We start from the raw sequence: 15,342 nt of genomic DNA, 5'->3' as shown, positions 1-15,342 counted from the left end.
GACACTAGTGGGAGGCTTAGACCCCCCCAGTCAGTCAAAGGTTTTAAGACATAAGCATGATTGTGCAGAGAAAATACCACATTCTTTCACTTACAAATACAAATGGATTTAAAAATGCACCTTTATTCAGTACAGTGGTCTGTAGTTATCCTCTTTGAGTTCTTTATTCTTATCAAACTAAAACAGTACAACAGGTACCACGTGTGGTCAGTCAGAGTTTTTCTAATATGGAACAGGCCAGCCGTTGTTTTGTATTTACCGGTCTTACAAGAGAAAAGGTTCCAACTGCGCGGTTTAGAGGAAGCAGCGTTTCTGCTCCTGTGCCTGTCAGTGGTTGTATGCATCTTTTGTGAAAACCTAGAACATTTAAGCTAGTTAATGTAGATTACTATTCACATTACCTGTCTTTACACATGAAAAAAACATACACATAAAAAATTGAAATTTAATGTAACACATTATCTTCATTGACAAAAAGATATAAGTTAACTGGCTTTTTTTACAAGAACCTTGTGGTACTGGCCACACCGCAAACAAAGATGGGCTTCTGTTGAAGTTTATATAGATTTCTGTATACTATGAACTATACTGTGTCACTATGTTGACTTTGTTCTACAGTATGTTTCATCATTTACTATTGTGGCCACAGAGACTGTTTACTTCTGCTTTGCACTGGTTGTATGCATTCAAGGCGTCCTCATGATGGATATTTTTTATACTTTGTACAGTATTGAGTGTTATTGATTAACATTGATGTTCTTTGCAAAGATGTAGTAAAGAACAGCACAGCTGTTTCAATGTTTTTGTCATTCAGAGCCAGTTTGACAATCGATTGCAATTTGCAGACAGATTTCAGGGTTTTGCGGTGGGGGGGGGGGGGGGGGGGGGGGGGGGTCTCTTTTCTGTCACTCAGAATTGATTTTGTTTGAACTGTTGGCTCGAGGCAAAATTGGTGCTTGGCCTGATTCTGTTTCGTCTGCCTAGAAACTGAACAACAAATCAATGAGTACGAAGCAACTTACTCCTCAACAGCATATTTTGCAGTACCATCACTATAACGGTGATGTGAGGACAGACATACAGCCTCACATCTTGGTTGTGTTCGGGTGTTTCTGCCACCAGTGGGCCTTTTGATGTGCTGGAAGTGATTTTTATTGGGTTTCGTACACGGTCTTTCTCCTCTCTTCTACCATAAGGCATCCAGTAATGCAAATGAACCCTGTCTAAACCTCTGTGAGCTGTGTGGTCTTACTGTACACCATGGTTATGTCTGCAATATCACGCATGCCTGCCAACAATTATTCAACGTATCAAATTAATTGACTTTTTATTTAATAAATCACAACAACAGTTGCTTCATGGCACTTTATATTCTAAGGTAAAGCCAATAATACAGAGAAAACCCACTGGGAGGGGCGGTTAGGTGGATAAAGACAGGACAAAAACACACTTTGGAAGAGATCTAGAGATTAATAATAACTAATAATTAAATGTAAAGAGGTGTATTAACACATAGTGAGTGAAAAAGGTGACTGAAGAAGATGCACTCGATGTGGGCGATCATGGCTCAAGAGTTGGGCGTTCGCCTTGTAATTGGCATGTTGTTGGTTCGAGCCCCGGCTCGGACAGTCGTTGTGTCCTTGGGCAAGACACTTCAACCGTTGCCTACTGGTGGTGGTCAGAGGGCCCGGTGGCACCATTGTTCGGCGGCCTTGCCGCTGTGGCTACAATGTAGCTGCCATCACCAGTGTGTGGATGACTGGATGTGTAAAGCGCTTTGGGGTCCTTAGGGACTAGTAAAAGCGCTATACAAATACAGGCCATTTACCACTCAATACATCATGGGAATACCCCAGCAGCCCATCTAAATGGCTTTTAGTGACTTTAGAAGATCTTCATTAGGTTTGGCTGGTGGAGCCAATAATATAGACTGCAAAACTGCCTTTTTGCATGGATTCACCATTGGTGCGCAGTTTACACTAACAGTTCTCACGACCCAGATAGGAACTACTTGAAAGTTCATGACATCTTGAGCCAGTTGTTGTGGGAGTTACCACATTTAGCAGCTTTGCATTGTTTCTTCAGGGGAAGGGATGTTTTTATGCTCAAGAGGATATTATGACTCTGTAACCCAACTTGTGAATTATTATTAAGAATGACCGAACTCCCACTAGCCAGTATCAGAAGATCTAGGATCGGCAGGAGCCCAAGGTATAAACACCAATAAGAAGAGACCACACCACAATATACTGTTCACAAATTTGTTATATTTGACACACAGCAGCTGCAACAATGTAATGAAAAAACAATAAAATAAAATACAAAATATTTCCCCCAAAATAACAAACTAAATAAAAGTGCGCGCATACAGCTTTCTCTGAGTCAATTATATGAGTGGATAATGTCTGATAACTGATGGATCGTTGGGGCCCGTTCAGTTTGTTTAATGTTTGTCCTACCACACTCCGATGAAGGAAGAAAGTTCGTAGTCCTGCAGGTATCTGAAGCTTCAATGGGAACGAAACTTTGGCTTCAATAAAACCTTGGCAAATCCTTTTCAATTTCGGGTTGGCTCGCCATCCAGTTAACTGGAACTGTGGAATCACTGCTCCTCGATGGGGCTTGCTTCAGACTGGGTCCGTCTGTCGAGTCATCCTTTTACCAGATAACAAAAAAACCTGACCGTTGACAGGGTGAAACTCTGAACAACCAAAAACAACTGCAGCAGACTTGCTTTTAACTCCTAGCGATTCGACTTCGGGAACATTAGTTTCTCTGGCACATGGCATTATATGAACAGGAACGAAAATGGCAACACAGGAAATCATGTGATCAAGGTCAACAGCAAGGGTCACTGGGAGCTCATTGCTGATTGGCCAAGTTAAATGACAACAGATAATCTTATTGGTCCACATCTTCCTTTAAACATAAAAGAAAAAAGAAATGACTAAATTCTTTACATTATACATGAAAAAAAAAACTACTTTCCACTGCTCTTTTTTTCTAGCTGGGCTACAACTCTCTCACTCTCTCTCTTTCCGTCTCTTCTCTTCCACCTTCTTCCTTCATCTGAACATTTCAAGTAAGCTGTCAGGCTTTTTTAGTACAATAAGTTGCAAGGTTGCATGTCTGATTCCCCGTTGTCTCTCCTTTATTTTATAAGGTATTGGCAAAAATGTAATCTGCGACAGGACCGCCACGCCTCTGGATGCCTTCCGAATGATGTCAGCTGCCCAGTACTACCCCAAGCTGCTGAGCATTATGGGAAATGTTCTGCGTTTCTTGCCAGCTTTTGTTCGAATGAAGGAGCTGCTGGAGGCAGGTTACGTCGGAGAACTTCTGGTCTGTGAGGCCCAGGTATGACCAGAACTACTTCTGTTTATTGCTGTGTGAAGACATTTTATACAAATTGTTTCTTATGCTTTTATCTCGATGTTAGATTGAGTTATAGCAGCACCGGCATAGCAAAGAATCAATGTTGCTACAAGACACTGGTGGTACCCTGGTGATTTGATCCCAGATGCTACCCAACTATCTCCTTTTCATTCTTGCTTTTCCTGATCACAGTCAAGTGAGCCATAATAAAATCTAAAAAACTTGTGCTCCCTCCCCTGTTATCCTCTTTGTCTTAAAGGTCCACAGTGGTAGCCTCCTTGGGAAAAAATACAACTGGAGCTGCGATGATCTGATGGGAGGCGGTGGCCTGCATTCGGTTGGCAGCTACATTATTGACCTGCTTACGTTTCTGACAGGCCAGCGTGCGGCCAAAGTCCACGGCTTCCTCAAGACTTTCGTTAAACAGACCGACCACATTCGGGGCATCCGCCAGATCACCAGTGACGACTTCTGCACGTTCCAGATGGTACTGGAGGGAGGCGCCTGCTGCACCGTCACGCTCAACTTCAATGTCCCCGGAGAGTTCAGGCAGGAGGTGATAGTTGTAGGGACTGACGGGAGGCTAACGGTCACAGGGACAGACTTGTATGGACAGAAGAACAGTGGCGGTGGAGAAAGTGGTGGCGGCCCTGAGCTCCTGCTCAAAGACACCACGCCTCTCGAGAAGGCCTCCCTGCCGGAGAAGGCCTTCAGTGACATTCCGTCCCCTTACCTCACCGGGACGATCCGCATGATCCAGGCTGTGCGGCAGGCCTTCCAGGACCAAGATGACCGGCGGACGTGGGACGGGAGGCCCCTGACAATGGCTGCCACTTTTGAGGATTGCCTATATGCTCTGTGTGTGGTGGATACAATTAAGAAGTCCAACCAGTGCGGAGAGTGGCAGAACATTGTGGTCATGACAGAAGAACCAGAGGTCAGCCCAGCTTATCTGATCAGCGAGGCCATGCGGCGGAGTAGGATGTCCCTCTACTGTTAGCATTTTTAAAACTCATGGTGGCGCTCAAGCGGCATTGTTGGAAGTTTTTTCACAGAGCTGCCGGATTCCAGTTTTGTGTTGAAATTTGTGTTGTCACTGTTACAGAGGCTTTACACGACGACGTGCAGAGAGTTGTGGTTTCCCGTCCTCAGCGGTAGGAAAAGCAATGTGATAAATAATCAGAACTTTATTTATAAAGAAGCTTTTTTTTTTCATTTTGGCAGCAGGTTTAAGCCCTGCGGGGAGATGCACTTTTAAATCAAGCTAATTCATGCAACAGAAGGACCTACAGTGGCGGCATATCAGGGAGTGAAACTACCTGCTGGTTAGTTGGTCGATCAGTAGGAGGCGTCCTTGTGGGGATCGCCTTCTAATGTTCCCATTTCACCAACAGATACTTGCAATTTCATATGCTTTTCATCACCCCTGCTGGCTGCTTGATCAAACAGTTATTTGTGCCTCCTGTTTCTCCTTCTCTTCTATATAACTGGTCTAGAAAGACACACGCCCTACACTGTGGGTCTGAACAAGGACTGCCAAGGAAGAACGATAATCTTTTTTTAAAATTGTGCCAGTCTGTTGTTGCTGTAATCTGAAGTACTTTTAGTACTAGTTTTACCAAGTGAATGTTAAAAAAAACAAGTCAGTGTGCTTCTTAGTCATGCTCTGTCTGCTCCGTATGTTTCTCCTATGTGTGTGAAACAAGAGAAAAAAAGAATCAATCATTTGGCTGGTGTTTTTTTGGGGGGGGGGTCCCAGAGGACTCTGGTTTTCATATGCAATATAAACAGGCAGAAGGGGCACTAGTTTCTCTCTGAGCCTGAAATAAAGGGTTAGATTAAACTATGGTATGCCTTTATGCAGTTCCAGTCGGCTGTGCATCACCTGCGTGGTTGGTCAGTGTAGCGGTACTCTGACTCGTTTTATGCTATCATTGTAGCGACTTAATCTCATGTGGCACTGAAGTGCAGACAGTCTTGCATGTAAGTTTGCAAGCTATGTGCAGATTTCATTCGCACACTTCTGTGCAATCAGTGCTGCAAACTAATTGCAAGCCCGTGTGGTCTGCCCAGAGCTTAAGTAAGACTGAGAACTTGCAGTAAATCAAGCAGTGTAGCAAAGTGTGGGCGACTACATTTTTAAAAAAAAAAAAGAAAAAGTTTTTATTCAAAGTGTTAAGGTTGGTGTTATTTTGTGTTTTTTTTCTCATTGTTGGAAAAATTTCACATAGGCCTAAAGATCAAACCCAGTAGCATTAATCCATCTGTCAATAATTCCTAACTACAGTACAGTGTCTGTGGCCCTTGGCCCCACACCCACTGATCCCTGCTTTCAATTATTACATCAAATTTTTACATTAACTGTTTTTAAAAAGAACAGTTCAGATATGCGTCCAGCGTTTTGGCCTCTTTTAGCTCATGTTCCAGTGTTTTGGTTTTGCGTCACTCTCACCGCTCTCACTGACCTTATTTCCAGCAGCAGCAAACACACTGTATGCTGCCATACATATTTTTAAAGGAACTACAAGGTTCCTTCAGTCCACTGATATCTATGTCACCAGTGTGCTCTAAAGACTAAAGAGTATTACGGAAATTGGTCCATTGACATGGAAACTCAAAGGCTGTTTTAATATGCAACTTTAAGAAAAGGGTTATGGTACTGTAGAAGACTACAACAATAAAGCCATACCAAACAGTACACAATTAAAGCAATTAAAGCTTAACTTGCAGTCCTGCTTTGAACCCCTATAGAGCCAGTGCCGTAGTAGGTGACAGCGCTGTCTGCACTGGTCTGCTGCCAAGATTGAATCTAACTTATTTATTTAGTTTATGCGCGGATTGTCAAGAGGAATGAAAACATGAAAACGGCATCCGCCTACATTGGAAGATTAATATCTCTTGCATTAGAATAGTGAGGAAGCTAATCAGTAAACTATGCTTACACAGACCATCAACACCAAACAGACCAACCACAGTTGTTTTCTCTGAAGGTGCACATCAGACTATGCTCTAGCTACACTGTAGTTTTAAAACAGTTGTAAGCGTGGCAGGAACCACTGCAGCGACGTTGTCAGCTGCGCTTCAAAGCTGTCCATGTCGGTTTGCTGCTTTGTAAATAGCAACAATGCTGGAAAAGAGATGAGCAGTGGCAGTGAAGCAGTTTCAAAATGCCCGAAAGCAATCACATTTTTGATCTTTTGCAGTTCAGAACAATCGATATTACTACAAGCCCCCACACTGGTTAATATTTTAACTGGAACTTAATTCAAACCCCAGTCCTCCATACAGCTTTCTATTATCTGGACAAAGGCAAATGCAGCTTTGGACTTGTTATGTAAGCAGAAATGTATGCTGTAAGTTTCATCAGCTTTCGACTAATGCACGTAACAGTTTAACCCACCAATCAGAAAACATAACAAGCAGGTGTGTGACTCACAGCCCAGCTTCCCGGGAAACAGAAACAAACCATCAGAAAGTGATGAAAGCAAATACAGCTGAACTTAAAGTTTAACGTCAGTCGACGCAGGTGAAGGAATAACACCAACCCACAAGCCAAAAGATTGATTTTTTTTTAATATGCATTCTCTATCCATAAGCTGTGCTGAAATACTAAATATGTAACGACTACTGAAAATGTACATAAAAATAATATGAAGCAACAATACGCTTTTGTCTAAAGAATTAAATCAGTACTGTATGGGGTTTTTTGTTTTTGTTTTTTTGTACAAACCAAGGAACTGGAACATGTCTGGATGAATGTTAGGGTATTTATTCTATGTTGAAGTTTCCACTGACTGACCTGCAGTGCTATTGTGGGAGCTTAACAGCAGACTGAGGCCTTCGGAGCATTCAGCTTCTTATTTCCATTTATCGGATATTGACCAAAAGAGTCTCTTGTGAAAAGCTTTATGTTTTCTCTTTAAATGCACTATATCAGAAAGCAGCACAACTACACCGTCACCCATGAACTCATAGATCATAGAGTGTCAGTGCACGCTCTTTTATTGTTTACTGTTTAGTGCTTTGCTGAGGCCAGGCCCTCTTTAAAACCCCTCATGTCACAGAACAGAAATTGAAGAACCAGAAAACACTTTTGCCTAAATAGTTTGCATGAAAAGCGCAGAGTCCGACACTGATAAGCTGCCTCTCAGTACTTCAGGGAAAATATTGCCCCGTGTTTAAACGCCTTATCAAATCTGCATATAGACTTTCCCCCCTTTGTCAGTTAAGCTCACAAGATATAGCTATGTAAAGAAAAAACAGAACATGCACAGAAGTTAGACTTGTTTCTTCAGAGTTGAATTTGTCTGTTTATTACCATCAACACAGATTTGGGGAAATGAACCTAAGGGTTGGTCGACTGTGAAGAAGACACTAGATAAGCAGGCACTTAATAGGAAAAAGGAGAGGTCTTTAGGACCCCACTGATATGGCCTTTAACTCATTATACTGCTGTTTGATTTATAGCTCTCTGCTGGAGTAGAACTGGTTGTTTATTTGTCCCTGTTGAGTTCAGCTGGAGGTGAATGATTTGCCTTTCTCGCTGGTTAAATATAGATAGACGCACACAGGGAGGGAAAGGTTGGAGGCTAAATATAACACCTACAGCATATTAAAGGTAGCTTATGACTTAGGTTAACTTTTATTGCAGTAAAATCTGACGTTTTTGCTTTAATTGGTAGCATTTTATTTGCAGGTCTGTTTGGCCCTTATGCACTCTCGTAAAGTCCTGTGTGACTGTGCACTTTGGTGCAGTCAAAGATCTGAGAGTGTGATTTCTGGTTAATTTCCAGTTGGATTCTCTTGTGAGTCCTCCCTGTTTCTGCACAAGTAAATACTTTATGTGCTTATCTCTTCCGATGGAAAATGCATTTTTCAGATCAGTTCAGACTTTCTTGAGGACACATCTCAAAGGAGGCAACACCTTAAGACATAGGATTTGGAATTTGCATAAAGGCAGAGCTATGAGCCTTCGTATTCTACACGAGGGCCTGACTACGACTGATTAAAGCCAAAACTACGTAGATGTTAGCAGTTGGCTGTGCTGATCAATTTGCTGATAATTAGTATTGTGACTCTTTCCAGTAAACCTCCCAAGCATTATTAGAACATCTCTAAAGTGCTAATTAATTATTAAGAATTTGTGACACGTATCTATTATTTTTACCAATGCTGCCACCATGCCCCCAGGGTGGGGCCCTGATGAATGGATTAGTGGTAGCAGTTTTGGGGTTGGGTTCAGTTCTTGGGATCACGCTCCAGGCAGGATTTGTGATAGTTGTAAGGAAGTCGATGTCTTTTGGAACAACCATGGAAGGGAGCTTGATCTGCATCATAGACTGTAAAGGATAGATGTGGCTTCCAGGTCCTAAACCTGAAGCCAGTTGAAAAGTGCCTTAAAGCTGTCGAGTCTTACTGAATACAAATATTACGATCCTTAGTAGAGTTTAAAAAACAAAACGAGAACGCAGGGAATCCTTTAGGGCGGGGCTACCTAGTGATTGACAAGTCATTAATATTTAAGTTTGCGGTGTCATAAAAATATTGACAACGCTCAGCTCGAGGCTTCGCAAATCAGTGGATGACATCTGCCATATCCATCTTTTATACTCTATGCTAGGTAACAGTGTTGATGGTGATGTCAAAGGTACACGTGCCATGAGCCAAAGTCTCCTAGAGGTGTTACACTAAAATACTCATCGTGTTTTACTGCACCTATTTTAATGTTGTGGCTGATTAGTGTATGTTGTCTGCTCACACAAGCTCACATTGTTTCAGCAGGTTTTAGTGCCTCTGCACAAATAGATTCAGTGTGCTTTTAGATCAGCCTGGGCCTCATCTAGAAATAAATCAGCTATATTTAGTGTTCCGTGGTCAGAAGACCCATAAACTTAAGTAGACCTTCTTGAGCTCTTCATGTGTTTGAAGCTTATCTGTGTAGGGGTGAGTGCAGGTTTCATTCATGTCCACACAGAGCCATGGCCCTTCACAGAGACTCAGTTAGTGGATGCAGCAAAAACTTTTCATTTCAGCCAGTCTAGATGCTGGATAGGGGAAAAAAACAGTGAATCAGAGAAGAAGTCATTATGAGTGTTGTTACATCACAAGGCTTTAGTGGTCATTAGCAAAGCGTCTCCACCAGCTTTCATCTGTGAACGGAGAGGCAGTGAGCAGCAGTCTGAAACACACGAGGCAATACGTGGCTTCTGAAGCGCTGAATATTTAATGAGGAATGTGAATGAGCCGATACGGCACAGTGTGAGGATGTCATGCATTTTATCTGTTGACTGATTTTATCTTTTTTTTTTCTAAGTTGAACCACTGAGTGTTTTTGCTTTTCATTCTGATGACAAATTTTGTTGGTTTTTCCTCCGCCTGTCAGGATGGCCCGATTGTGCGTTGAGAAAGACGCTGCAGAAAACCTAAACACAAAACAAGAGGTGCTCCGGTTCCAGCACTTTGCCTCGTTTGCTGACAGTCTGACTATGAACCGCTCTGTCTCTGCGTCGACAGCGTTCACTGACTCATTGCTCAGGAAAGGCCTTCGCTCGCTGAGAGGGAGAAAGAGCGAGAAAGGAGGTGGAGGTGAAAACCTCAAAGAGATGCTTCTCATACACTCGGAGACTGTTAATTCGCAGCCGGATCCCACATTGCCAAAACTAAGTCTTGATTTGACCCCTCTCATCTCATTCTTTCACACTCGCTCCTCTGTAGGTCTCCCCTCCCTCTGAGGTTCCTTTTTTCAGCCACTGCTGAGAAAGTTGATTTGCTTTACTTTGCATCAATCTCTCCTTTCACTTGTCCCCTTTTCCTCCCTTTCCCCTTTCTATCGTGAGCCAGGTTGAAGCCTGGAGGAAAAGCTCACTGGTGCTTCTGCAGACCTCCCGCTCATCTTATTTGTTGTTTTCACAGCCGTACAAAGGCCGCTCCGTACACTCACAGGTTGTGAATGCCTTTCCACAGCTGACTCTGGCCGTGTCTTGCTTGCTTCCCGCTCCACAGATATCCATTTTGATGCTGTATTGTGACTATATCTGATATTTATTGTTCTGTATGTATATCGTGGATGCATGGACCTCTGTAGATACTGTAATTTGAACTCTCAAACGCATATTTATGGGTCTTACTAGAGAGAATGTACTTGCTGTAGGAATAATTTATATTTTCTATCCGTTAAGGAGGTCAGTTGGTGTCACAAATAAACGCCCTGCTGTAATGTTTTGTTTTTTTGTTTAGTTTTTTTTGTTCTGAGTGACTGTGTAACTTCTGTTTCAGTGTTTACTGGCAAATCTCCCTGCACCAGTGCTCGGCATTGATCGAATGTGTGTGGCTAAGGGAATGCGTGAAAGTGGGGGAAAATAAAGTGTGATCTTGTGTTTGCGACATGGTTTACAGCTTCAGCACTTGTCTAATGCTGCAGTTTCTATGGAATAAACAATATATACATACACGATGGCTCTCATTTCATTTTTCCTCAGTTAGATACTGGGCCACCACATGCTGGCAGGACTGCTTCAGCACACTGATTCTCCAAGTCTCTGATACTCTACTGGAACCAGGCACCCATTTCTTCCGTTATTTAGTGTTTTTATGACAGTCGTGGAATGCACCATCTTACATATTGCTCTTTAACATTTCACTGATAGGTACGTGTTCCATTGGTTTTAACATATGAAAGACCACAGAAATTCTGTATTACTTTGCAATAACCTTTCCACTGACAATTAGACTCAAACTATACCTGCAATTAACCCCATAGCATAAGATGGCCAGCAGATCCCACACTGTACATGTAAGGAGTTCCTGTTTTTGCTTTCATTTGTCACTCTTATGTGTTTAATATGAAGAAAGGTTAGAAAATGTGTATTATGATAAATCCAGCTTGTGTTACTGAGCATTTTTTGAAAGTCTTTGCTGACCTCTGCTGGCTATAGTGGATGCTGCACATGGTGTTGCTCAGACACAGGAACCCAAGACCTTCTTGCTCAAAGGAAACAATACCAACTACTTTGCTGCCAAAACCCAAGATTAAACTTGTATATAATCACGTTTCTAAAATAGGTTCTTTTACAAGTTTTCCAATACCACTCTTCCTGCTTTAAACCAATATTGCATTCTTCCATTTCCTGCTTTTTTTTTTAATAACAGAAGACTCATTACTAACTGCGTGCAGACGTATTAGAAAACAGCTGTCTTAAATGAAGGAAATATCAAATCAAAACTGTGTGTCGTGTTATTTTAATTTTGTCTGTATGAAAGATGATCAGCTAAACTAAATCTTAACACTGAAAAGTCTCGGCTGGAGCTGCCACATGATTCAAGAAAAATAGAGAACGAGTCCTGAAAAGTGCTTCAACACATGATAAGAAAGCAGACCGAGAGAGTTCAGGCTGTGTTGAATAAAGGTGGTCGTACCAAATACTGACTTTTACCTTTTATACTGTATTACTGTGTATGTTTACATCACTCCTATTTCTACCAGCTAAATGTAAAGAAATGAAGGGTTGCTCAAAACCTTCACAGTTTCATATCAGTAAGACTCATATGGATATCATATGAGTCTTACTGTAACCTTGTATCATTTCCATAATAAAATGCAATAACAGCCTAGTGTGACAGAGCAGGTAGGAGAAAGCTGCAGCTTTACCTAATGTCATGAACAGTTTACATCTATAAGGGAAGTGTATTTGAAGTTTCTAATTTCTCTGATTGGGCATTCTGCGATTCCTTTCCTAGCTTCCTCTCCTCACAACTTAGTCCCTCCACCAGCAATGTGAATAGAGGTGAGAGGCATGATTAGGAAGGAGTCAGGGTAACAAGGACCCAACCTGAGACATGTTTGCTTCACAGCAAGTAAGGAACAACTTCATCATTATCTCAGATCATAAATGTGTTCAAGGTAACTCCAATATGATTGAGACATACTTAACATACCAAAAATAAAGTGAGAAACAAAAGAACAACCTTTGAGTTGTGTAGATGTGAAGATAAATGTGAGTGAGTACAGATTCTAAGGGCCTGTATCTGGAATGATCAAGCAGTATACAGGGAGTGCAGAATTATTAGGCAAATGAGTATTTTGTCCACATCATCCTCTTCATGCATGTTGTCTTACTCCAAGCTGTATAGGCTCGAAAGCCTACTACCAATTAAGCATATTAGGTGATGTGCATCTCTGTAATGAGAAGGGGTGTGGTCTAATGACATCAACACCCTATATCAGGTGTGCATAATTATTAGGCAACGTCCTTTCCTTTGGCAAAATGGGTCAAAAGAAGGACTTGACAGGCTCAGAAAAGTCAAAAATAGTGAGATATCTTGCAGAGGGATGCAGCAGTCTCAAAATTGCAAAGCTTCTGAAGCGTGATCATCGAACAATCAAGCGTTTCATTCAAAATAGTCAACAGGGTCGCAAGAAGCGTGTGGAAAAACCAAGGCGCAAAATAACTGCCCATGAACTGAGAAAAGTCAAGCGTGCAGCTGCCAAGATGCCACTTGCCACCAGTTTGGCCATATTTCAGAGCTGCAACATCACTGGAGTGCCCAAAAGCACAAGGTGTGCAATACTCAGAGACATGGCCAAGGTAAGAAAGGCTGAAAGACGACCACCACTGAACAAGACACACAAGCTGAAACGTCAAAACTGGGCCAAGAAATATCTCAAGACTGGTTTTTCTAAGGTTTTATGGACCGATGAAATGAGAGGGAGTCTTGATGGGCCAGATGGATGGGCCCGTGGCTGGATTGGTAAAGGGCAGAGAGCGCCAGTCCGACTCAGACGCCAGCAAGGTGGAGGTGGAGTACTGGTTTGGGCTGGTATCATCAAAGATGAGCTTGTGGGGCCTTTTCGGGTTGAGGATGGAGTCAAGCTCAACTCCCAGTCCTACTGCCAGTTTCTGGAAGACACCTTCTTCAAGCAGTGGTACAGGAAGAAGTCTGCATCCTTCAAGAAAAACATGATTTTCATGCAGGACAATGCTCCATCACACGCGTCCAAGTACTCCACAGCGTGGCTGGCAAGAAAGGGTATAAAAGAAGAAAAACTAATGACATGGCCACCTTGTTCACCTGATCTGAACCCCATTGAGAACCTCTGGTCCATCATCAAATGTGAGATTTACAAGGAGGGAAAACAGTACACCTCTCTGAACAGTGTCTGGGAGGCTGTGGTTGCTGCTGCACGCAATGTTGATGGTGAACAGATCAAAACACTGACAGAATCCATGGATGGCAGGCTTTTGAGTGTCCTTGCAAAGAAAGGTGGCTATATTGGTCGCTGATTTGTTTTTGTTTTGTTTTTGAATGTCAGAAATGTATATTTGTGAATGTGGAGATGTTATATTGGTTTCACTGGTAAAAATAAATAATTGAAATGGGTATATATTTGTTTTTTGTTAAGTTGCCTAATAATTATGCACAGTAATAGTCACCTGCACACACAGATATCCCCCTAAAATAGCTAAAAGTAAAAACAAACTAAAAACTACTTCCAAAAACATTCAGCTTTGATATTAATGAGTTTTTTGGGTTCATTGAGAACATGGTTGTTGTTCAATAATAAAATTATTCCTCAAAAATACAACTTGCCTAATAATTCTGCACTCCCTGTAGTAACACCAAGGTTCCTGATAGACAGTTTGGCAAATGTAGCAAGTGGACCCAAGTTTTCCATAACACTAGGTACAAAATTTTTAGGAGCACAAACAAGGACTTCATGTCACGGCCGAGGCCACCTCAAAAGAGAAAGGACTCAAATGCTGGAAGTAGTTTTAGAGACAACGTTTATTTTCTCAGTTAGTGTTCATAAACAGGAAACTGGAATGTGCAAGTGCAAAATGCCACAACTAAACCAAAAGGGTTTTAAGCAGCCTGGGCTAAGTAAGCAATCTGGTGTTGGTCAGTGGAAACAGCAGTTCCTGTAAATAGAGTACAGACGTTCAGGTATGGTTCAGGAGGAATATCGGCAAGCTGTTCATTCTGAATTTTCCTTAGCACTGCGTACTTGCTGCGGGTGGTCTGTAGTGGCGTGGAGGGGTGGGTGGTCTGGGTGAGTGGTCCGAAATTCCTGGCATTGAGGCAGGAGGCAGGCAGGTGAGTCGGGTGAACAGCCCGTGGGACTGTCAAGTGGTCCAGCGTCCGGATTGGAGCTCTTCGGCGGAGATTTGTGTCTGGCAACTTGGTGCGTGGCTGTGAGAGAAACACACAATGAGACAAGGTAGTTTACAAAGCGTGTGCAAAATCACAGTGGTGGCCTGCACCAACTAAGGTTAGCTGAGAATCTGGCGAAGAGAGGTTGAGTGCGCTGGCCTTATGAGTCCCCGGCTTAATTACCCACAGGTGTGAGCAATCAGCAGAACACTGAGGCCCCTCCCAGGGGTGGAGATGCCAACTTGGAGGGAGACACCCTGGCACACACCCGGACCATGACACTTCAGTATTCTCCTCATTTAGTTGAAGAAAGTTTCCAGCCATCCAACCTCTAATGGAGTCTATGCACTTATGCAAAATCTGTAGCTTGGAAACATCATGCGGCTTAAAGGAGATGTATAACTGAATATCATCTGCATAGCAGTGATACGAAATGTCCTTAAAGGTGCTCAATAAGTGTTGAAGAGGAAGTAAATACAGCAAGAACAATAAAGGCCCCAAAACTGAACCTTGTGGCACACCATAGGCAAGAAAAGTAGAAGAGGAACTGTACTTAGAGGTAGCCACAGAAAAGGATCGTTCATGCAAAGAGGATTCAAACCAGTCCAAAGCAGCCCCTCATATACCCACCCAGTGTCTCAGCCTGTCTAGCAGAATATGATGGTCCACAGTATCAAAGGCGGAGGTCAGGTCCAACATCAACAGAACGGAGCATTCTCCTGCATCACATCTCATCAAAATGTCGTTGGAGACTATAAGAAGTGTAGTTTCAGTAGAGTGAGTTCTACGAAAGCCAGATTGGAATTTATCCAGAATGCT

The 15,342-nt window shown here is 42.4% G+C and overlaps 1 protein-coding gene across 1 annotated transcript in view; it reads left to right on the top strand.

Annotated features, from left to right (window-relative positions):
* Positions 1 to 10,823, top strand: part of gfod1 (glucose-fructose oxidoreductase domain containing 1) — a 36,198-nt gene extending 25,375 nt beyond the window's left edge. Inside the window, exons 2-3 of the mRNA XM_080864534.1 lie at positions 3,164 to 3,357; positions 3,635 to 10,823. Of these exons, the coding sequence (XP_080720660.1) occupies positions 3,164 to 3,357; positions 3,635 to 4,375 (935 nt within the window). The 3' untranslated portion in view covers positions 4,376 to 10,823. The remainder of the gene's footprint in view (positions 1 to 3,163; positions 3,358 to 3,634) is intronic.
* The last annotated feature ends 4,519 nt before the right edge of the window (positions 10,824 to 15,342 follow it).

This window comes from Rhamphochromis sp. 'chilingali', assembly GCF_963969265.1.
Source record: "Rhamphochromis sp. 'chilingali' genome assembly, chromosome: 18".
Taxonomy (NCBI): domain Eukaryota; kingdom Metazoa; phylum Chordata; class Actinopteri; order Cichliformes; family Cichlidae; genus Rhamphochromis; species Rhamphochromis sp. 'chilingali'.
This window is presented reverse-complemented; position numbering and strand designations above follow the sequence as displayed.